General features: G+C 38.2%; 1 protein-coding gene across 3 annotated transcripts; it reads right to left on the bottom strand.

Moving 5' to 3' along the window:
• Positions 1 to 10,969: 10,969 nt before the first annotated feature.
• On the bottom strand, positions 10,970 to 23,584 carry LOC131304088 (branched-chain amino acid aminotransferase 2, chloroplastic-like). 3 transcript variants are annotated; one of them, XM_058331190.1, is made up of 10 exons: positions 23,156 to 23,584; positions 22,246 to 22,331; positions 21,684 to 21,861; positions 20,304 to 20,480; positions 20,082 to 20,213; positions 18,085 to 18,183; positions 17,191 to 17,307; positions 15,462 to 15,557; positions 13,683 to 13,795; positions 10,970 to 11,359 (listed from the first exon to the last, which is right to left on the bottom strand). In XM_058331190.1, exons 1-10 carry the CDS (start codon positions 23,270 to 23,272, stop codon positions 11,242 to 11,244), a joined length of 1,233 nt encoding a protein of 410 aa, XP_058187173.1. In that variant the 5' UTR covers positions 23,273 to 23,584; the 3' UTR covers positions 10,970 to 11,241. The 3 variants fall into 3 exon arrangements, with proteins under 3 accessions (XP_058187173.1, XP_058187172.1, XP_058187174.1); XM_058331189.1 differs by having other exon boundaries at positions 21,684 to 21,865; positions 22,247 to 22,331; positions 23,156 to 23,559; XM_058331191.1 differs by lacking the exons at positions 10,970 to 11,359; positions 13,683 to 13,795 and adding an exon at positions 14,874 to 15,016 and having other exon boundaries at positions 21,684 to 21,865; positions 22,247 to 22,331; positions 23,156 to 23,561.
• Positions 23,585 to 23,602: the final 18 nt, after the last annotated feature.

The raw sequence follows: 23,602 nt of genomic DNA, 5'->3' as shown, positions 1-23,602 counted from the left end.
GTTAAGATTTAATAAAAAATATTACTACACTTTGTTTCCAGAATCACTAACGTGTCAATATGGGTATGGGCTTTTTAAAAAAAAACACTAATGTTCGAGGTCGGTGGAGACGTGGAGTGAGAGGAGATCTCGAATTTGAGAGAGAGAGAGGTGATAGGCGGCTCGGAAATCTCGTGTTTTACACAGAGATATGACAGGTGACTCCGAGATCGATCAATCGATGACTGGGTGTTGAACAAGCCCTAAATACTGTGATTCAAAACCCTTAAACTGGTATGAGTATATAACAGTTACACCCCTTAATTTTCCAAAATTATAGATTTTACCCTTATTAATCGCCGATAGCCGACTAATCGCCCATTAACCGATTAATCGACTTATCGCCGCTAGACGCCGACTGACTAATTGCCGGTTAATCGCCGACTAACTCCGATTAACCTCCTGACCTACTAATTCAACCTTCGAGGCATTAATCTAATCGGTTAGGCCAAATTTCTGATTAATCGCCGATTAATCGGCGATTAAACCCTTCTTTTAGAACACTGTTCATGTGCAAATAGCCAGGAGGAATACACCTTCAACTGATTTTTCATGAACAACTAAACAACCACGGAACTGCTGCTATATTATCAAATGATTCGGACCCCAGTTCTATTGATGAATTGCTAGATTTTATATATACAATGTATTCTATAGACAGCTATACATCAGCCCATGTAATTATGCAAGTGTATTTCAACCTTCAAAGGCAATATTTGACAACACAATCTTAGTCAGTATAATATAACTAAGAGAGTAACCAAGGCTGGGTAACTCATACAGAAGTTTCCCCAAGTGAGGCCACAGACACTTTATGACATGTTGAGCAATCCAAAGAGGATGTGCAGAACTTCAAATCTATAAGAAAGGATGCACTATGGTAATATAGTATATTATACTACTATTATTGGAGAATATTTTCAGGAGACATTAAATTGAGACTTCAGGTGAAAAAAGAAAAAGAGGTTCAGAATTATACAAATTGGCAACAGTCTTGAATCCACTCAATGATGAATTCTTACATAATGAACTACACTGGAGTCTAACCCCATTTTTTGTTCTTTTCGGGGGCACGTTCACTCCAAATTATATTGTTTGAAATAAGAAAACAACCTAAATATTCCAATCTACAAGTAAATAAGTTTCTTTTACTTTAATACTTGAACAAGACAATAATATAACCCATAATTTTCTTGCTTCAAAGCTTATATGAATCATTCAATCATGAATAGCATGGAAATTATGAATGACTCGAGCTTGCAGTATAGGCAGCATCAACAGCTGCAAAAAGTCTTTTGCTAGGTTACTGTTTAGGTGACCTACTTTTAGGAGGTAAGGTCAAATTATTTGTCGAGTTTTCTTTGTTTTCATTCCCCATGGTTCTTGGTGAATTGGGTGCATTCAATGATTTGTAGAACTCTTCGTAGAGGGGCGATTACAGCTTCTTCAGATCTATGGCCTAAAGGAGGTTATAAAGAAAGTGAAATAGCATGAGATTTTGAGCTTGCAGATACCATAAGGCAAATTTGGAAAAGGAAACCTGTGTGGAAGCCATAATACCTTTTCATGAAGGAATGCTCTAATTTTTGACTCGCTAACTTCATCATCATCCTCAGTCGGACCACTTGGAAACGTAAAATATATGTCCCCATTAGAAGATGCTCCAGAAACTTCTACAGCCTCGTTAATTGTGTGTCCAGAAAATAAGGTCATTCTACTTTTCTCCAGCTCTGGACTTGCATCAAACTTGCATGGCCAATCATCATCAGGAATCTCCTACCGGGGTAGCGTATCCACCTCAGCCTATTGCCCATAAGGGAACAAATGTTCCTACGTGGTTTGTGGAAGACTTGCTGAAACAACCAGTTTGTATTTGCCCTGTTACCAAGCTCAAAGAAATTTTACAGTTCACACAGGTAAAATACTGCAGAGTTTTCTGGTCTAGAAAGTTCTACAACTTGTCTGCCAAAGGATGCACAATAGTGACTCCAGCTGGTTCCAACTCCTTAATCAAGAAACTTTCCATCGCCAATTTTCATATTTTTATCTGGCCTCCCATTACCCTGGCAGTTCTGCCTTTGTGTCAGGATAGGGCATGAGTTATTTGCATACAGTGGTTCGGTTGCATCATAGACCCATTTTCCATGGAACATATCACATCCTATATAAAGAGCAAGGAGGAAAACTAATGTAAGAGCTGAAACAAAATATATTTGTGATACATAAAGAGCAACATACTTCTTTTCAAAAAATGGCAAGTACTTGGAATGAAATAGTCATCAGTTGAGGCCCTCATAGTATACACGAGAATTGCAATTTTTCATGCTTCAGGGCTACAAAAGAGAATAATCATAAAGAAAAATATAAGGCGATAGATATGAAATGTAACGCCCCTCAATTTTGGTCAATAAAAATTTTCGTTAAATATTTGAATTTTATTTAAATTACTTATTTTCTCTTGAGTGACTATAGGATTTCTTGTTTTCGTCGTAGTTAGATTTTTCGTGTAACAAACTCCGATTTTTCATTCAATAAAAATCTCGTTGTTATTCGAAATTTCTTAATTTCTCGATGATTTTCTTATTTGATTCCTAGTAGTTCGTATCACTGTATTCCTCGACTAGAAACCCCAATTACACTTTAGCCCCTCAAGAATCGCTTCTTGACTTATATGCCCTACTTAGCAAGCCTAGTTAGCTTCTAACCGGCTTGATGGAGTAACCAAATTAGGAAGTCACCTAGTTACTTTTCCCTAACCAAAGATGGACTGTTTTGCCCATCTTGAACCTTTTCAACCCTAGACTACAAATTGTTTAATTGTTTTCTTTTATTGTTTTAGTTTTATTCTTTATCCATTGGATGATAAATGTTAGGGGAATTATTATCCATTGGATAAAAGAAACCCATTTCTTTATATTAAAAGGATTTTGAAAGATTTAAACAAAGTACTATGATTGACATTTATAATTATTTTGAAAAGTACTTTTCGATTAATTTACTAATAAAAGTACCCTAGTAACTATGGACCATTGGACAATAACCGTCAGGGTAATCTTTACCCATTGGACAAAAGCCTTTCCTTTATTTTATTTGGTAAGTACATATATATATATATCACATGTGTATTTTCAAAAAGGACATGTAGTCTTTTCCAAAAACTTAGTTTAATATTTAAAGTACCCGTACCTTATTATCCTTTGGATAATAACCGTTAGGGATTTTATTATCCATTGGGTAATAGGCTCATCTTCCAACTAAGTACTTATCCCATTAAAATAATATTTTGTTAAGATTTCCGGGAGTACAAAAGTACATTATTATATTAATTAAAGTACTTGTACCTTTTAATTGTTTATTGGGAGAATCTTGACCCTTTTAGCCCTAGTATATATTTGTACATATGTATATATGTATATAAGTACTTGGATGATGTAAATTGCCTTAGTACACTTGTACCCATTTGTTAGTTTATTAAGAAGAATCTTGACCCGTAAAGGCTAGTTTGATCTTTTGTACAAAAGTACCTACTATTTTATTTTTTTGTCTTGCATTAGTAGTACATATATATATGTATATAGATAGTACATGAGAGAGAGAGAGAGAGGAGAGAGAAGCCAAGAGAGAGGAGAGGAGAGAGAGGCCGAGAGAGAGAGGAGAGAGGCCGGGAGAGAGAGGGAGAAAGAGAGAGAGAGAGAAAGGAAGGAAGGAGGAAGAAGAAGAAGGATTGGACTTGTACCTTGATATCTTTCATCCTTTCAAACTTTGAAAATGAATATCTTCCAAAATCTATCACCTTTGTACATCTTTCAATTGTTTAAACAAGAATCTTGTACCATTGTCTCCAAATCTTCCAACAAATCTCCAAAGATCAAATCCAAGGACCAAAAGTAGCCATGCAAGCCTACCATTTAGCCATTGATCTTCCAACCAAGCCTTTACTTCACCCATCAAGCTTTCAATCAAGCTTGACAAGTGAAAGAAATCAAAGATGTAGAGAGAGAGAGAGAGAGAGAGAGAGAGAGAGAGAGAGAGAGAGATTCGGTTGAGAGAGGGAGAGGAGAAGCCTTTGCCTATAAATAGAAGCTCACTCCAAGCTTAAACTCACACCTTCAACCATTGCTCTCACTTCTCTCTAGAAATTCCAAAAGTTCTTGCTTTCAAAGTTCTAGTTTTCTAGTGTTCTTGAGTGTTCTTGAGAGAAACCACCAAACCACCTCCCAAAACCACCGTTAGATCTTTTAAAGTAGCTTAGTTAGTTAGAGAGTTGTTTCTAGGAAAAGAAAGTACAACTCTTTTCCTTTCGAAGCAAACCGACGCCGTTACGCCGCCAAAATCCAAAACCGTAGACCGAATCTTTATAACCGACTACTACCGCCAAGAAGCAAAGTAGGATATCCTTATCTTCCATCCCAAGTAGTTATCTTTACCTATTTTCCCAAATATAGTCTTGTACCCAATTATAAGTTCGTTAGGAAGAAACTTTTAATCATGTCATTTAAAGTAGATAATGTTATCTTTTGTTGAAAGTATATGAAATGCATGATGTTTGTTATTAAGTGATTCAAGCATGTCAAGTAGTTTTAAAATGGATGATCTGGTTAGTTTGAATAGTATAATGAATGATATCGTATGTGAAAAGTCTCACCGCGGAGTCTATGCATGAGAAACGAGACACGAAAATCAAGAAAGTAGAAACATGACATCTAGGGTGTGGATAATAATGAGATGTGTTTTGAAACCGCAATGTGGCCAGACTTGGTAGCCCATTGTGTGTATGGAAACCCATGATGTGGCCGGACGTGGTAGCCCATCGTGTGGATTGTGAAAACCGCAACGTGGCCGGACTTGGTAGCCCGTTGTGTGTATGAAAACTCGTAATGTGGCCGGACTTGGTAGCCCATTGCGTGGATTGTGAAAACCACAATGTGGCCGGACTTAGTAGCCCATTGTGAAGATTGCCAATGCGGCCGGACGTGGTAGCCTCATTGGTAATATGGCTTGGTTATCCGCGGAGAGGAGCCAATGCAAGTTTTGTGTGCCAATGGGAACCCGGCGCGGCGGAACCATTGTGAGGATACTCGGGAGACCGGCGCGGCGGAACCGAGGTTGGGTGTGTAGCTTGGTTATCCGCGGTACGGAGCCAATGTAAATTGTGTGAGTTAAACAAATGGTTTTTGAAAGGTTGAGTTGTAAATGAAAATGTTGACACAGTCTACGACGAGTCGCGTAGGAAAAACACGGAAAATCTTGGACACCAACGTGTATTGATATTCGAATATGGATGTGTCAATGTTAGCTTTGTATATACGTATCATGTGGAAATCAATGTGATGTTATAACCTGCTGTTTGTTAGTTATGGGTTAGCGGGTATAGGATTTTTTTCTATTGAGCTTTCGTAGCTCACGGTGTTGCCTTTTGGTGACCCTGACATATTATATTGGTGGCGACGCTGGTATAATGTGTCAGACTTTGTAGATGATCAATGTGAGCCGTACACCTTGGAGGCCTTTGGAGCTGAAGAGCTGGCTCAGATGGAGGAGCAGGCGAAGCTGTAGTTAGGAACCTTAGTTCCCTTCCGTTTGTAATAAAAGTACTCCTTTTAAGTTTCTGTTGTAATAAAGAGCTTGACTCAGTTTATTTTCAATAAAATTACTCATTTAACGCCCAGACTCCATTTGATTTTATGAATAAAATGTCTTTTTAACGTACCCAAAATTCGGGGCGTTACATGAAACTTATCATCAGCCAGCAGAGTGGCCCTGCTAATTCACAAAACACAAGTTTGGGCAATTATTTTCACAACATTCATTAAACAACAATGAGAAACTTCTTCCCATCTCTTATCATCACTCTTGTAGCAATATGAAACCAACCAGATCTATCTATTTATCATGTGTGGCTAGCGAGCAGGCAATGAATTGATAGCAAGCAGGAAAGTGATTCTTCGGTACAAACTATTACTTCTTTTCCAAATTCCAACAATACCGTTTGTAAGATTGCTGCTCATATTAACAACCTTAGTAAGTTGTTCTTGAACTTTAGTATCTTAAATTCACCCATCGTCTTTTTATTAGGAGATGTGTGCTAGAATATCATCATAAAATGTCTTGCGTAAAAGGAGAGATTCAGAGATATGACGGACATGATAGGCGGATCAAAAAAAAAAAAAAAACGATGGACATGATAGAATGCTGGTGACCGGTTCCCTCCTACTCCCTTATAAGAATAGAAGCAACAGCCTCCCATTTCAATCCAGACATCTCTGTTATCCAATTGAAGCTATCGGCACCTTATTCATTGCAGTCCGTTTGTTTGGCCTAAGAAAAACGACTTGATTAGATGAAAACTAAGTGAGGAAATTTATTGCACAGGTGAAAAGCAGTGAAGTATTATCCCACCAAAAGCCAAGGTATGGAATTAATGGTTGATAAATTTCATTGAACAGTTGGAATGCTTGAAAAATACATAAGGAACCCTAAGGAAGTATAAACCGAAAGGATTCCAGTGAATAGGCACCCAGAGAGAGAGAGAGAGAGAGAGAGAGAGAGAGAGAGAGAAGTTACCTAGGATATCACAGAGGCGAACCCAGATTTATAACATCCGAAAGTAAAGCAGAATCAAACTTCATAGATGCTCCAACTACAAGATCATCCTTATCATCTATCTGACACATATCATCTCAACAAATTGAACCCCAAATTGGTCCTCTACCAAAGAGCTTCTCAGGAGTTGAGCACCTCACAATAATACAATCGTCCTTGAATGGTGTGATACCAAGTTCCAGAGCACAAAAGCATCCTCAAGAGTGATAATCACAATAGCATGCAATACTAAACTAAAGCATGAAAAATAATTTACTTACGAGGGCTTAATTTTGATCTCAGGTGTTTACATCCGTTTTCCAGAATTTGGCTGATAATTGTAGATTAATAAGATCACAAAAGCTTACCTACTGCTGTCATTCAGATCAACTGCTTCACCTGCGATGAATCGATGATAAAGAACCAATCTTTTCATTAATTGCTTTTAACAAATCACAACAAGATCACACCCGAAAGAACATAATAGACGAAAGCATGTCATGAACAATTTGAAGATGGCCAAACCATTGCAACCCCTTATATCCCCAATCTAAAAGAGGAATAACCTTCCATTTATCCCTGTTGTTTATACATTTTTGTGTCCAAAACAATGAGAAAACTGTAGCTAAGCCCTTTATCGTAGTATTATTAGCTCTGTGAAAACTTTATTTTTTAGATATGGATAAGTGGCACATGTATTACATAGTATGGATTCGTTTGCTATGTATCTGATACATAATGACGACTGTCTGATGCCTATGTGACTCCTTTCTACAAAATATCTGTGCTTCATAGCTGCCGCATCATTGCGGAGTAGTTTTGTGGCACAAAAAAAAGCAGTTGGAAACCACGTCCCTTTTATAGCGACTATCACTTATGGGTTCAGATCATGTAATGGGTACCTCACAAGTAGCCCGTATTCCACAAAAAACCTACAAAACCCAGTTATTGCCGTAGTTCATCCTCAAAGGGGTTTAACATTCAGAAATCATGGTGAATGCTCACACTTCCTACTTACGTGATGTAGAGGGTGACCCAATCAAAACAGACATTCCCATACAATCGTAATCACAGAAAATGTTATGCCTAAAAATTGAGGAATGCACACCATCGCCATCCACTAACAAAACAAAACCCTTTCCAATCCTTTACAAAGAGGTGAAAATATGTTGAAGAGCTAGTGGCAGAAAGGAGTTTAATGAATCTCGGCAGCATATCCTGAGCTCTTAACATGAGAAAAAGTACTATCGCCATTTTGAGATCTGTATGCTTCATGTGCAAGGCCTTCAAGATTAGGAGATGAACCAAAGGCAGGTGGAGGAGAGATGCTTACATATTAGAGAAAAAGGCATGTCAGCATTACCATTAAGAAATAGTGAGGAATGGTGGAATGAACAATGAAACAAAAGAAATGGAGCACTGACATACAAAATGTGACCTACATCCGCCCAAAGCACAAAAATATTGAGTCAGGTGACAAAAAGTAAAAACCTTTGGGCCCCTTCGTTCCTCGGAGCTTCAAGATATACTTGAATTACAAAATGTGTTTGTTATGTGAATGTGTATCTATATATGCTAGTGTGTTGAGTGTCCGACATGGTACTTAACCCATATAGAAGAGTATGTAACACATCTTACCCAATTTTCTTCAAAAGAATTACCGAGAGACAACTCCAATTGCTTATCGTATGGTTTCTCGAGGAACAATAAGAATAAGGAGCTTCAGTTTGAAGGTAAGAGAGCCTTCTCTATGAACTGGTTGGCAAGGGATGCCTGGACTCCAAAAGGAGGATTTAGCCCCATGATCTATTCAAGAAGCAGCAATATAGAAAGCGATGAATGTATTTTGGAAGTATTGTTGAGGTCCAAATATCATGCAAATTTGTTGGAACCAAGAATTATTGTGTCTTCTCAAAAATTGAAATCATTCTGGGAAGAGAAGATGGAATATGAAAAAAGTAAAACAAGGAAGTCTCAAGCATAAAATACAAGACCGGCATAAATAGTATTCACACATGAAACAAGACTGAAAGCAAAAAAAAACGGGGGTAGGAGATTGGTAAATCAGATCCACAAAAAATTGCCACCTTAATTTTGGAGCACCAAATTTGCGTCAACTAAAGGAAACAGAGATTTACCTTAGATTGAATACGATCGTAGTTCTTGAATGAGCAATTCTTCCCCATTTGTCCAAGCTTTTCTTTCAGCAACCAACTGAAATCATTCGAACTAATTTCGAACCTTAGTTGCACAAAGCGGCAGCGGGGATATGTGGAAGCTCCTTAGGAGCGTCTTAGGAGCGTATCCATAAAATAATATATATTTATTATTTATTAAAATAAATGCAATTACCTTTTAAAAGGTCACCACTTATTTAGATTTTATTTATTTCAAGCCCAAATATTAAAAATAATAGGGAGTAAGCATGCGTTTTTATGGCCCATTAGTTAAAGAAATGTCTTTATAACCCATTAGTTAAAAAATGTACAAACTTTGGACAAGTGGGCTATATAATAAAAATGTTGGCCCAAGCTCACAAATGGCCCAAAGCAAAAAGTATGAGTAAAACCCTAACTCAGCAGATGAAACAGATCTGAGCAGCAAGCCCGGCTGTGATTCTTCAATCTGCCTTGTTCTCTTCACAATTCAAAATGAATTTTTTTAAAAATTCCTCCTAGATTCTTCCTACTTCCAACATTTCTCTCTCTATCTCTCTCCACTTATTACCCCTACTATTTTTCAAAAAAAATTTCAAACTCCAATCCAAACAAAGCAGAACATCTTCGACGGTCAGTACCCCCTCTCTCTCTCTCTCTCTCTCTCTCTCTCGTCTTCCTCCTCCTCCTCTTCTTCTTCTTCTCTCTCTTCGTCTTCCTCCTCCTCTTCTTCTTCTCTCTCTTCGTCTTCCTTCTTTTTTTGCGAAACCAGAGAACCAGATGCTCCGAGGTTAGTTGGGATCGCGCTCCTCTGTCGACGGGATCGCGCTCCAGTCACGAATCTGATTTTGGAGCGCAAATTTGCACTCCTGTGTTGGGAGCGAGGCCAGTTCACACAAATCCTGCTACTAAGATTCGAACCCCAGCAGAAATCAACTATCTGGTAGATCAAAACGTTGAGTAACCTATAAGTGTACACTTGATAGTGACAATACCACAAAGTTGGAACGGTTAATGCAACGCCACCAAAAATTAAAGCAGGGAATCAATTCTCATCCGAAACTGGTTTCCAATATGCACATATACATAAACTGGTTTCAAGTGTCTGTAAGCATGTCTCTCACCTGGGTTGCCCTTTCCCTTCCCTTTCTTTGTCAGAGCCATACTTTCCTCAAACAAAGAACCCAATAACACATAGGTGAGAATTCGACGTTTCTTACAATCTGAACCCATAATCAGGTATCAATTTCATGCATAAAAGAAAACGGTTACAACAACTTAATCCTGGGGAAAAGAAACCCAGTCCAGCGATCGATCAAACATGGAAAAAAGTCAAAAAAAGAGTAACCTCAAAATAAAGGGAGAACAAACTTGGCTTAATGTCACAAAGAGTAACCACGAAACAAGCCTCCAACCATCCTCAAAATCAGACCAGAGGAAAAACATTGATTCTGATGTTTCGATAATTTCAATTCCAGAAAGCTTAAGCCTCTCTCCTCTCTCCTCTACTCCTATAGTTTTGAACCAACGCAAATATTGCCACGAAGGGCAGAGACGTGGATTACTAATTGAACAGTGAGGCAGAGACGTGGATTCCTAATTGAACAGTGACTTCCAAATCGAATACGGTGCACGAAGTTAAGAAGATGTAATCTCACTACAATCGAACTACCAAATTATGAAGAATGTCAAGACCTCGTTTGAGAACGATAGTGGGGCGAAAGATCTTTCACCCGCAGCAGTAGTAGTTGCTCAATGCTGCAAACGCTTGATGAGAGACGAAGATAGCTTCAGCAGATAATAGCCTTCCAATTTGATCCCAGAACCTGAGTCTGTTAGGGCCCCCTTTTGCGTTCGTTTGGCGAAGATAGCTTGACATGGTTGCAGAATAGAGGAGAGAGAGAAGCAGCTCTATGAACGGCCAATTCTTAGTGCACAAGGAACTACACGCCACAATTCAAATCTGCCCAGAAAAGTACGTACAACAGAGCAAGTAAACCATGCGCACATGCCATAGCACAGACAAACACTTGCAACAACCAAAATTACCAAAACATCCCAAGCCAAACCACACACAAAGCCGACCAAACGAAGGGCTTTTCCGGCAACACAGCAACAAAATAGCGATGGAGGAGCCATCCACCAAAGGTAGACCAATTCTCTTTATGAGTACTTCGTAAAGGATATAGAGATATGCCAAGATGTTTAAATTTCATAGAATAGTTCATTTATTTTTTCAGATAAATAATATTTACAAAGTGCCTTACGGCATTTCATGCATAATATAGAAGTTCCACGCATAGTCCATGGTAAAATTGAATTACAGAATATGCTTGCTAAGTGGATGTCCTACTAAATATATTCAACACATATCTCATACCCTTATCCGAGGGTCAAGTATCTGACACAGGTACTTAACAATTTCGAATTTACCATGGACAAGAACACATAATCGTTGGAAAGCCTAATTCAACTCAACAACCCAATTCATCTTGTCCTCTGTAAGCCCCATTTGTAGTCTAGTCAGTGCAGCATATAGTTGTTGTGACACAACACCAACTCCACCATTTCCGTAAGACAGCCTGCCAAAATTAAAAAGGAGTTAACAGATTGACTTATTGAGCATTGCAAAACTAAAATGAGTATTCATCATACACTAGGCACCACATAAAGCACGGCCCATTTTAGAAGCGAGGGTCTTCGTCTCCTTCACATACTTTTAGCAACGGACATGTGTCTTAATGCCAATTGTTGTATTTTTTAGTAAGGTCAATGAATTAGTTGTTTTGGTTGCTTCCAAGGAATTTTTTAAGTTTCTTGGACATAGAATGTTCAAATTGCGATGGAAAATCAGAAGGAAGACGAACCAGTCTTTGCCATCGTACCATGAAAATACATAAGGATCAGGGCATGGGACTATAGACATAAAGAACCATTTCACAATGCATGACAAAGAAACTAAGCCTTTGCCATCAGAATGACAATATGCTGACTAGCCAGAGGCATATACAGAAATGGGAGAGAATCCAGTCTTCATTTTCCATCACTAGTGACATGTCTTCTCTTCTTGCCTAATGCCAAAAGTCAAATGCCACTACCCACCACCAACGTCAAATGCATTTATGTTTTTTTCACAACAGGAAGGGCATTTTTGGTCAAATGTTGATAAGCACCCAATAATGCCATTATGGGTGCGCTAAGTCCTTAGTTTTAGCTTAATTACATCTTTAAATTAGTTGTTTCATTTACTTTTGCACGTAAAGTTGTTTTGAAGATGTTTCAGGAAAATCGTGCAAATAAAGCTATTTTCGATACCATGGATGACCCCCGAGGGTGGCCAAGTCCCAAGAGCTAAGAAGGGAAGGCCCGGAGGTGACCCGAACGCAAAGAAGGCCAAGAGGAGGACCAAAGAGCAAAAGCTGGCGTTAAAGGCCTCGGTACCGATACCAAAGTAGCGGAGGTATCAGTACCGAGTGGGTTAGAGGAAGCAGCTTAGTGAGCTCTGTACCGATACCTAGGTTGTTGAGGTATCGGTACCGAGGGCCTTCGTAGCTAAATTTTAGGGCAACTTTGTAAGTAATTGGGGGCGTAATTGGGAGCGATAGAAATACCCTGTTATGTCACAATTACAGATAATTAGATATAGTAGTACACCTTTTTAGATCTAGAATAGGATTTGCTTACTCTTGCATTTTGTTCTTTCTTGTTCTTCATTTTCTAGCTAAAACCTACATTTTCTGCCTTAGTTAATCTTAGTTTGTTATTTCCGTCTTCATTAAGGTTGTAGCTACGATCTCGATCTATAGTAATCTCAAGTTTATTTCAAGTTTCGTTGGTTAAATATGTTTTCTAGACTTTGCCTTGCTTTTATCTCTCTAGATATGAGTGAGTAGTTTTTAAGGTTTGGTCATGGGTGATTAGCACCTCAAGGCTTGGGTTAATATTGCTTTTCTCATCATAAAGTTTCAATCTTGGGTTCGGAAATCGAGTTAGTTCGGGTTCGCTTGTCAAATTGCTAAGGTGTTAACCTCCTTGATCATGTGTAGGCGAGAGCGTGCTACTTGCCACACATGATGCTTGGAGCTATGTCGCTGAAGGCGTTTGCCAAAAGAATTCTAGAACTCGCTCGGTATTCGAACCACAATTCTTCCGGGTTGAGAACCTTAGTTGTGTATCTCAAGCCAAGTAATAGGATGAAAAAAGTAGTTTGACTTGAGTTGTGGGTGTTATGATCTCCTAGACCTAGCCTTTCGTTTTATATTAGTTAAATCTTCCCGTTCACTTTAGCCATTTATTTTCCACCGTTTAAAATAAAACAAAGTTGGCCGTCTAAACGCCGAAAACCTTGCTTACATCTACAAATCCATCCAAGCCATAACAAATATTCCCTTGGGTAGGATACCCGGTCTTCCGGATTATTATGTTTATCTCGACGTACTAAACCTTACGCTTGCAGTGTTATTCCATTATATCGGAGACGACGAAGCAAATGTGAATTCAAAACCTATCTCATATTATACTCCCTAACACTATTTCGTTGCATAATTTATATTCCAAATCTCCCCTAACAACTTTAGCTTCTAATTAATATCAGAATTGTATATGTTCATCTCGAATATAAAATTGGAAAAAGAAATTTTCTCCCAACCTCCCATACATAAGCTTTCTTAAAACTCAAGCTTCATTGAGCAAAGCAGCTATTTAAACATAATCTAACATTAGATCCAATTCGCTAGTTTACGTGCTTTAGCAAGTCATGCAGTCCTCTCTATATTGCATCTTCCCTATTCCATGCATGTGCTATTTTACTTTCAGTGAAACAACTAATAATTACTTCCCATGTATTTCCTGCAAAAACATTTAGACAAAAAACTGCAAATGAAAAACCAGACTATACACGTGTACCTTTCACCATGATAAGTTATGCTGCCCACAGGCAATACAACAACAGCTGTTCCAGTACAAAATACTTCATCAGCATCAACTAATTCGTCCACTGCGACAAGCCGTTCCTCAACCTACACATTTCAATATCACGTTAAGTAAAAGGGACTCAATGACCCAATTGTGGACCAAACTGCATGATATTCATATAAACGTTATAACCAGTGGAACACAGAAGAACAGCAATAGCCCAGGATTAAGAAATACAAAACAGAAACTGATACCACAATCTGATTCAAAATCTTGCCCATAAAGTCATGAAGCTGGTCATTATATTTTTTTAGTGCTAATCGCATACTTGCGTCATCATTCGAGATGTTTTAACTGATCAGGTATGCAAATGTTGTAGCTTATATGCAATTGGAGACACAAAGAAAGCTAATTACATCACACAGCTTCATGCCAAATACGCAACATATAGGACTCCTAATCAAACGTGGAATTAGAGGCAGATGATTACCGACTAGGGGGTGCACATGGGCTAGGTTGGTTAGGATTCATACGACACACAAAACCAAAAATGAAGCAAGTAGATTCTAGAACCAAGGCAATATCTTTCTGCTTAGACATTTTGTCCGTACATTCAACTTAACCATGTAAAAACACATCTCTAGGAGCACCCTAATCCTTTTTCTACTATCCTTTCTCTACATTTTCCCGCTAAATTCACTCTCCCTAGAAGTGAGTTAACTATATTTGATTTCCCTCTTCTAATGGGGACATTGAAAATAATTGCATTACTATTTTGGGATCACTAACTTCACTATATTGGAACACGCGGATACCACTACCACATTCAAAGCACGTGTTCCAATTGCTAGGGTATTAGCATACTGTTGAGATACTGCTCTAGACCTATCCTTTCTTCCCCTCTCCATGTACATCTGTTCCCGTGTATTTATCCATCAACCACTTTATACATACCTCCTTCACCTTCCCCCCATTTCAGTTGTTTTCATGTAGTCTTTTTCTCATTATTTGCTTTCAAAGGAGCTAGCCACTGCTTCATTTGCTTGAGGAGTGCTCTTGGCAAAAATTTTGGCAGCTGAGAAATTGGAAGGGAGGTTTGGTTAGTTAAACTTATTTGATAATCGAAAGGTCTCACATTTTATTGGGTTCTGTATGATAAAACTATCGAAAGGTCTCACATTTTATTGGGTTCTGTATGATAAAACTTAAGGATTCAGAGCTGCTCTTCTTGGGGAATTTTATGGAGACCAAAATTTCTACCATTCTGCGACACACATTATGCATGGTTGGTTGGCAGTTGATTCAGGTAAACTCGGACGTGCAACCTGCTAACAGAGCAGATTTGAACTTCAGCAAGTACAAGAATCATGACCGATCAGTTTATCATGAGAGAGAGAGAGAGAACAAAACAAAAACAGCTGAACCTTTCCTCACACATATTATACATCAGCTCTAGCATATGAGCTACTATTGATCTTGGGAAATAGATAATGACACACGCCATTACATGGTTACAATTTTTTCTCTTTTCGAAAAGCTAATTGGATTGCCGAAACAGGCTTGTTAGACCTAGGCTCTCACAAACAAGGCAAATGCCTGTACTACGGGCCAAGATTGGCACCGCCCTTGTATCCATAGAGTCATAAAGCTGAGAGAGACCAACCGTATTTACCATTAGAAAAAGTGGAACAGATAACGACTCTATAATAGTCTATGTAGCATTTCCCTACTATCACCTATCTATCAACAATGCACGCCTGTCAGAATTACCTGGAATCCTTGGCTTCGAGCAACATCAATTATACTCTTTCTTGTAATGCCAGGTAGGATGGTCCCTTTTATGGCAGGGGTAGAGATGACATTACCCTAAGACACACAATAACAGAATTAAAATTTAAAATCACACTTCCACATAGATATGGGAAAGAATAGCACTGTAAAGGCAACAAATTGCATAGTAATGCCAGTATGAAATCCGTTGAAAAAGTCAAATTCAGCCAATTATGGCAGTGACATACGTGTGATCAAACATGTGCAATCATGGCACCATAAAAACATCAACCTCACAAAGTCTTAGAAGAGAAGAAATCCCGTCCACCAATGACCAATGCATCAAATTTTAATATGATCAGATTCACAAAACAGGTCACAGGAGAATGAAGAGGCATCAAAACCTCTACAATGAATAGGAAATGTGACCCACATTTGTTGCACGCATAAGAATCCATTCCTTGCCACACTTGATATAAGAGTAGTCCATGCGAACTCATAGTCAGCCAAACAATCAAAATGGAAGAGGCCTTAATTCCTGCAATTTGTTCAAGGACTTGAATTTTGAAACTATTTCTACTGCCCAGAGGTCTTTGGCCCGATGGCATGAGGGGTTGCACTTAACTGCTAGGAGAAAGGAGGTCAGAGTTCAACTCTCCAAGGTGTTAATCTAACTATTCTCGAATTCCTGACTTTTGCCGATCCAATAAATAAATAAATAAAATAAAACCATTTCTCCTTTGCAAAAAACAATTATTCAAGGCATATTGAGTTAGCGGCTAAAAGGATTGCCGTAGCTCACGTACTAAAGGTAGGATGCTAGTTGTCCATACCCACCATGGTCTTACATTAAGTCATATGGGAGTGGGATAGCTCATGTACTAAAGGTAGGATGCTAGTTGTCCATACCCACCAGGGTCTTACATTAAGTCATACGGGAGTGGGATATGGGAGTGGTTGCGTCATGGAAAAGTACCCAAGATGGTGATTGGTGATGATTCTGGTTCTTTTCACCAATTACTTCAAATTTGTACCAACGGGAACAAAATTAACACCTTTCCCCCTGAATATATAAAACTCCCAATTATTTGACTACAAACGCATTTCTAAACTATGATGGCGAACTACTCTATTTCAGCTTTCAAGGCCTTCCTATGCATGAGGTTTAAAACCGAGTCTTAAGATTCAGATCCACTCCCAACTTCAGCCTCACCAAAAAATGAACACAGAGAGTGATTTCAACAAAGTTCAACAATTGTGGTACATTCATTAAAGCCTAAAATAAGAGAGATACCTAGATCTTAACAGACATGTGCAGTGTCCCAAATGATGGCCTATCACGGGAACACTTATGGTTATGATTGTTAAACCAATAAAGTCCATAGTTATCACAAAGACTTCATGTGTAGCATGCGGGTTATAACTACCTTGGTTATCCAAGAAAGTCTTCGTAGATAAACGTAAAACTTCCACTGTTAAGCTAAAATGACGAGGAAAATGCATAAGGAGAACCAAAAAGGTCATCTGACGCACATGAATCAACAGCACTTGAATAAGTACAGATTGTCATTCCAAATTTCCAATGACAACAACTCATATGCGCATTGGAACTGAGAATTAATCAGGCTAAAGAGGCATTTGTCACGGACAGTAATCATTCAAAACTGGACAAGATCACAAAAATCAAGTATAGGAAATAAGACAGAATCTGACTTGGTCATTAGTTTACCTTTACAACAAAAACATTACAGGAGGAAACCTCTTCCAGGTACTTCTTGTGAACACAATCTAGGTACAGAACATCTGTATAGCCTTTGGCTTGCGCAGCACCTTGTGCCTTGTATACCTACAAAGCATTATCAGAAAGACGAAAACTTTGTTAGCAACTCCAAATCTCAAAAGAAATCTTGATGGTGGTCTCCCTTGATATAAGTTATATAACTATGACTCCTTTTTCCTATGTTCCACTAGATATCCGTCGGAATTATACCATGTTCCAAAAAGCAGCATTTGGAAAGTTAGTCACCAAGCTTAAGCAAAAAACTAAAAAAGAAAAGTTAATTATAAGGGGGTAAATATTGCTCATAAAGAAAAGTTAATTACCATACATATTGCTCATAAAGTTATCCAGATGAAAAGCCTGCCACCCCATAGCAATGCACCAAATCTTGACAAAATCGGATCCTTGTTGCAAAGGATCCTTAGTCAATGAACATTGAAATCAACCCAAACACCAAACAACAGTGCAGCGAATTTTGTACTTTCAAGCTTCATGGTACATTGGATTTTCCAGAGAATAGAAAGCCATACTCCTTCCAAAAGCACAAGGAAAGAGACCAACAAACAAAAATAAAGCCTTGCATATAAAATGCAAAAATGTATATCAAGAAAGAGGGAGAGGGAGAGGGAGAGGGAGGCGAGGGACGGGGTAAATAAATGGTTATATATAAGAAGGGGGTAAATAACTAGTTAAGAGCATAATAGTACTTGTTGATAATGGTGATGTATTAAGGCTGACAATTACAAATTAATATAACTAAGTTCCAGAGGTTTAGAAGACAAATTAAGCATGCACACTGAAAATGGCTGCTAACTAACAGGCAATCATGGGAAGCTAGCTCACCGATGCATAATTCCCTAAAGTCTTTATACCTCCGGTACCACCAGGGGCTGCTCGATGCACTTCAGTGTCAATCAGCAAATGTATTGGTGCAATACCTTCCTGGTGTCAGATAACACATATAGATGTTAAAAGGTTTCTGAGGAAGATATATTCCAAAAATAGTAAAAATTAAAAGAATAAAAAAAAGAAAAGAAGGGAGATTGAGGTTCAACACCTACATAGTTTCTTACATGTATTCATACATACATGCACAATACTATCTTCACCATGCTCAAAATAAGCAGCCCACACCTGAAAATATGTGGACATAAATGTCTATGACACAAGAGTAAGCAACTGCTCCGTATCATGACCTAACTAGCACAACTTTGTATCCCAAGTCACCTCGTAACCTTATATGATGGAAATCTGTGACCTTATATTCTGCCATCCCAAACAACATGGACATGATTTCTTTCAACTCACCACATCCCGACACCATCTTTAGGACTCAGGCCAAAACTTGACTTTCTTTCCGTCTCCAACAAATAAAACCTGAAGCATGAAGCTTTCCGTTCAATCCCCTCTCTCATGTGTGTCATATAACCAGATTAGCATCCCAACCAAGTAAGGGGCATCCAGTATAGACGTATAATATTTGCTTGCCACTTGCCATGCTCGGGCATAATGCTGGTCATGGTCTACCACATCACAGACATCATTGATCCAGACTAACTAATGGATGCGATTTTGTTTCTCTCCCTTCTCCGATGGGATTGTTTGATATTTGTCTAGGATAGCACATATATATTTCATCTACAAGCTTATACTCTGTAGATGTTACCTCTTTAGGCATGGCAGTTTTCGATTAGTTTACTTAAAAACAGCCGCTAGAATACCATATCCATGTCGAATACATCTCTACTATGAAAATCCTTTCATCATTTGAGGCTTCAAACATATTTTTAAACTGTTCCTTTTCTGGATATTGTCAACACAACCCCAATACCAGAATCACACAAAGCACAGAATGATTGAGTGGTTTGGTTGGATGAAGATGAGAGAAAAAATCTCCCTATTAGGGTTGAGGAGAAGATGATGGTGCAAGACATGGAAACTCACACAACCTTACCACAACTCTCTCTCTCTCTCTCTCTCTCTCTCTCTCTCTCTCTCTCTCTCTCTCATAAACAAACAAACACCAAATTGGACCAAAGGAAAGCCAACACCAAATTGGACCAAAGGAAAGCCAACCAATAAACTATATGCTCTCTCTCTCTCTCTCTCTCATAAACAAACAAACACCAAGTTGGACCAAAGGAAAGCCAACCAATAAACTATAAGCTGTGGACAGAAGAAATGCCAAAACTGTTGCCAGACACAAGAAATGCAGCATATTAAACGTGAGGCCCATTAGAAGCCCTCTTGGACTCTAAATAAGTACATAAATTTAAAATCTAAAATTAATAAGCTAGAAATGAATATTCTAAATAATGACCCGTTAGGACTGTTACATACTGGAACTAACATGGATAATTTCCAATTGGTAAACTTTGCAGCCGTGTGCGACAAAAGAACAAATTAATTGTCCGATATTCCCATTTATTGCAACTTAATAATTTTGACACACTGAGGAATCCATGGATGCAGAATAACGGATGCCTATACGAGACAAGTCAAGCGACCCCATTTGAGCAGCTTTACGCATCCCCAACCAGAAAATTTCATTAGGTATCTTGAAGTAGAAAAGTTTTTTTAGATAAATAAATAAACAGTTACAGTAAAAAATCTAATTTGAAAGCTTAATAAGTGACCCCATGAAGAACTGATGGTAAATTAGTCAAAAACCCAAGTGATCAAGGAGAAATTAACCCATCCGGCCGTCATGCATTCCATTTATTTTCTATCAAGAAAATTCACCATCTAAGAAGATAATGCAAGAGTTGATCAAAGGTTAAACAAGGTAAAAGAAAAACTGCAAAATCAATGCAAAAGGCATGTAATAGATAGCCACAAACCTTGAAATAGTTTCCAACAGGTGTAACATAAATCAGAAAGGTGTACTCAGGAGATGGTGCAAGATGAAGAACAGCTCCACTCCCAATAAGCAGTGGCCTTATGTATAATGAACCTTTACCATGAGGAGGAATCTGAAAAAAATACCCACAATATCTTAGTAGATTAAAAAGAACTAATAACTAGAAACAAAATATCACTCAGGAGACAAAATTTCGCATTACCCATCGTTTATTTGCTAGAACAGTAGCCGTAACAGCATCCACAAACTGTTCAACTGTAGGTGAAGGCATGCACATTCGTTCTGCACCCATCCTCATCCGCATTGCATTTTGCTCGGGACGAAACAATAAAATATTACCATCTTGTTTACGTTGTGCTTTTAAACCTTCAAACAATCCCTGTAACCAAACAAGAAATGAGGAAAAAAAGTGCAAACCAAAACATGCAACAAAAACTTCAACCAAAAAAACCCTATATTTAACTGTTTGACCTTTCACCAGCATATGGCGTTACATAAAATTAGTAAACCAAGAATTTTAAGGTGTTTTCTATTAGGTTTCAAAGCAAAGTCTGACACAAGAAAGTATAGCATCCAATAATGTGACAGCTTATGAAAATTCTGGCCAAGATCTACACAATAAAGTAATTTAATCCTCGCCATATTACTCGTGACAAGATAAAAGCAAAAATTAACTGGTTCTCTCAAGGATCTCACTTACAGGAGCATGCTAAAAGCGCTTTGCTTTGTAATTCTGCCACGTTTATCCATATAGAAATACTACTAAATTTTTTTGTTTCTTCTTCTGCACAGAAAAACTGCTCCTCCATAATACCTTTTATAAAATAAGTCCAGTCAACAAAAGAAGGGCAAACAAAGCAGAATTCAAGCTTCCCCTCTTTCCATGAAAAATCAAAGAACTTCCACTTTAAGAAGCAGATAGCAGTTGACGAGATGAACTATTCTACAAAATTTTACCACATGAGCATCAGAGAATGAAAGATGGAGTTTGTTTTCCACAATACATAAAAGGAAGAGAAAGAAGGGGTGAAAGAAACAGGGATGAAATTTGCCAAAACCACAAGGACAACACCCAGACCAACACAGGAATAATCCACCTTCGTAGCATCCTGGATTACTACTTAAAAGAGCACCTCACACTTATTAGGCAGGAACAAAACATAGATTATACAAGATGGGCGATTAGTAGGCCCACAGTACTACAGCAGAATTTTCATATTCCAATTTAAACAAAAGTCAAAGGGGGAATGCACTCCAAATTCGTTAGACAGGAACTAACATGCACGAATAAATATTGCAACTAGGTAACAACATACAGACTAAAATAGTGGTCCTGAGCAGGTTCCAAGTTAAGGAAAGATATCATCGATTTCAGATATAGTTTTCTTGCTACGCCTTGGACAAGGCAGCATTGTGACAAACGACATCAACTTATCCGGAAACATATGCAAAAATAAAATGGAAAAATCCACAATAAGTGACCAAGAAGCTGAAAGTAAAGTATATGGCATGAGAACATTTTCCATTATTTGCCTACATCACCTAAGAATATGAGTACCGTATACAGATACAAAGGACAAACCTGCCCGTAATTTAAGACCCCAGCAGAGGGGCTCAACTCAATGTTTCCAAAATGCTGTAATTCACCTTTACTAAAGCTTTGTCCTTGTGAGCATTTCATGACGTACATATATTCCGTCGGCATCAAAGAAAATCCAAGGCTGTCCCAGTCTATATCGGCTAATCCATACGCTACATCCCTGCCGTAGTGAAATAAGAAAATGAAATGTAAAAAACTCAGCCCACAAAATCAACATGAATTGGAATCAAGAAACTTATAGTAAATAGTAACAATGAAAAGTAAAGATAAAACCTATTCAGAAAAACACTTTAAAACGATTTGGTCTCTATCAACTGTTTGGGCAAAAAAGCAAACACCCTGGTAACTGCCTACGGAACTTGACTTCGAAAAAATGTTGTCAGCATATGCAACGTGTGTGCCACCAGTTCTAGTTACAAGATTTAGATAATAGAGGGTGAACAGAATATCTCCTCCCCAGCCCAGCCCCAAGTCAGTGCAGACCTAAAAACAGATATCATAATGAAATCACGGAAAGAATCATTGTAATCTAGGATGGACGGACCTTGTTATAACGGCATCTTGATCAGTACTGTCATGCTTGCTATAAGAAGCAAAAAGCAAATTCTTTTTGAACTGCATCTGTAGGCCCTGAAATCAGCCATGCAATTCATCATGTTCAAGAACATTAAACCAAAAGCAACTTCGTGCCCGTACTGCTCTCAAATTTGAGTAAAATATGAATTGATATAAAGAACAAGAGCATCCCAGCCCTTTCCCCTCTTTATGTCTAAATCTGGGGGTAAAATCTTCTAAAACACAGTCCGGTCCTTGATTCAAACCTATGCCATTATTGAAACTTCTATTTACTTTTTGTTTAGATGTGAGTTTACCTATAACAATACTTCATACCAAAGACGCTTTTCACTAAATTTTTACTCAAATTTGAGTAAAAAGTATGAGTAAGGGCCGTAGATGCTCCTATAAGAGGCACACTCAGTTCTAAATTTGAGTAAAAGTTTCATTAATAACACAGTTATACATGAAATTTGAGGAAGAGAAAATAACTTTTTAAAGTTTGAGTCAATGAACTTTTTTTTTGACAAGTGAGTCAATGAACTGAGTCTAAATAAAACTCATTTAAGTATAGGCCTAAGTCAAAGATTAACTTATTTATGCAATAATAATAATAATAATCAAAAAGACTTAAAACTGATTTCAAACGATTTTGAGCTTTGAATTTGAGTATAAAGAACGGCAAATAGGTCACATAATCCTCCAACAAGACCCTCCACTCCCACTCCTTATCCTTGCTCTCGTGAATTGTAAAAGTTTGAGTTTTTTTCAGAGTATGCTTTCCCTTGCTCTCGTGAATTTTAAAAGTTTGAGTTTTTTTTTCAGAGTATGCTTTCACGCTCGAGCCCTTGCAAGCGCATTATATGGCTACTACTTAGAGAAGGAAGGGGGGGAAATACCTTGAGAGGCAGAGGGCAAAACTGCATCTTTTCGCTAGAAATTCGAGGCAGAAGAAGCCTAAAAGCGCTGCGTAAAGGAGAGGCATGGTAATTGGGGTTCACTGCTCTACTCTCCATCTTCCTAACTGGCCAATTTTAAGGAAGACCCAAAATGTAGAGTTTACAACGTAAGTGTCTCCGAATGATGCAGACTAACCAACCGAAATTGAAGGCGCAAAATGATTGAGCTGAGATGAGCATTTCATATTTTTCTGAGAAAACTAAAACTCGAATCTTGGGATTTTTTAATGTCCGGTTTAGAAACCCTAAAATTTGATGGTCTATGGTGACGGTTGGGTGGCGGGAAGTACCGGTCTGGTGGCAACCATCGGGTTGAGTTCGGATTGGGCTCTGATTCTCTGAAGAAAGAAAGGATGGAGGGGAAAATCATGTGTACTCATTTTCCAA

The sequence above is a fragment of the Rhododendron vialii genome, chromosome 10a (assembly GCF_030253575.1).
Source record: "Rhododendron vialii isolate Sample 1 chromosome 10a, ASM3025357v1".
NCBI classification, from domain to species: domain Eukaryota; kingdom Viridiplantae; phylum Streptophyta; class Magnoliopsida; order Ericales; family Ericaceae; genus Rhododendron; species Rhododendron vialii.
The sequence above is the reverse complement of the archived record's forward strand: the minus strand, read 5'-3'. Positions and strand labels throughout refer to the sequence as shown.

Bases quoted from the DNA above. Each gene is read 5' to 3' on its own strand.
- LOC131304088 (XM_058331189.1), bottom strand. From the start codon at position 23,272: ATGGAGAGTAGAGCAGTGAACCCCAATTACCATGCCTCTCCTTTACGC. The intron at 18,184-20,081 runs GTTTGTGGCTAT...ATCTGACACCAG, and splicing joins CTGTTGGAAACTATTTCAAG to GAAGGTATTGCACCAATACA. The intron at 15,558-17,190 runs GTAAACTAATGA...TGTGTGTCTTAG, and splicing joins GTAATGTTTTTGTTGTAAAG to GGTAATGTCATCTCTACCCC.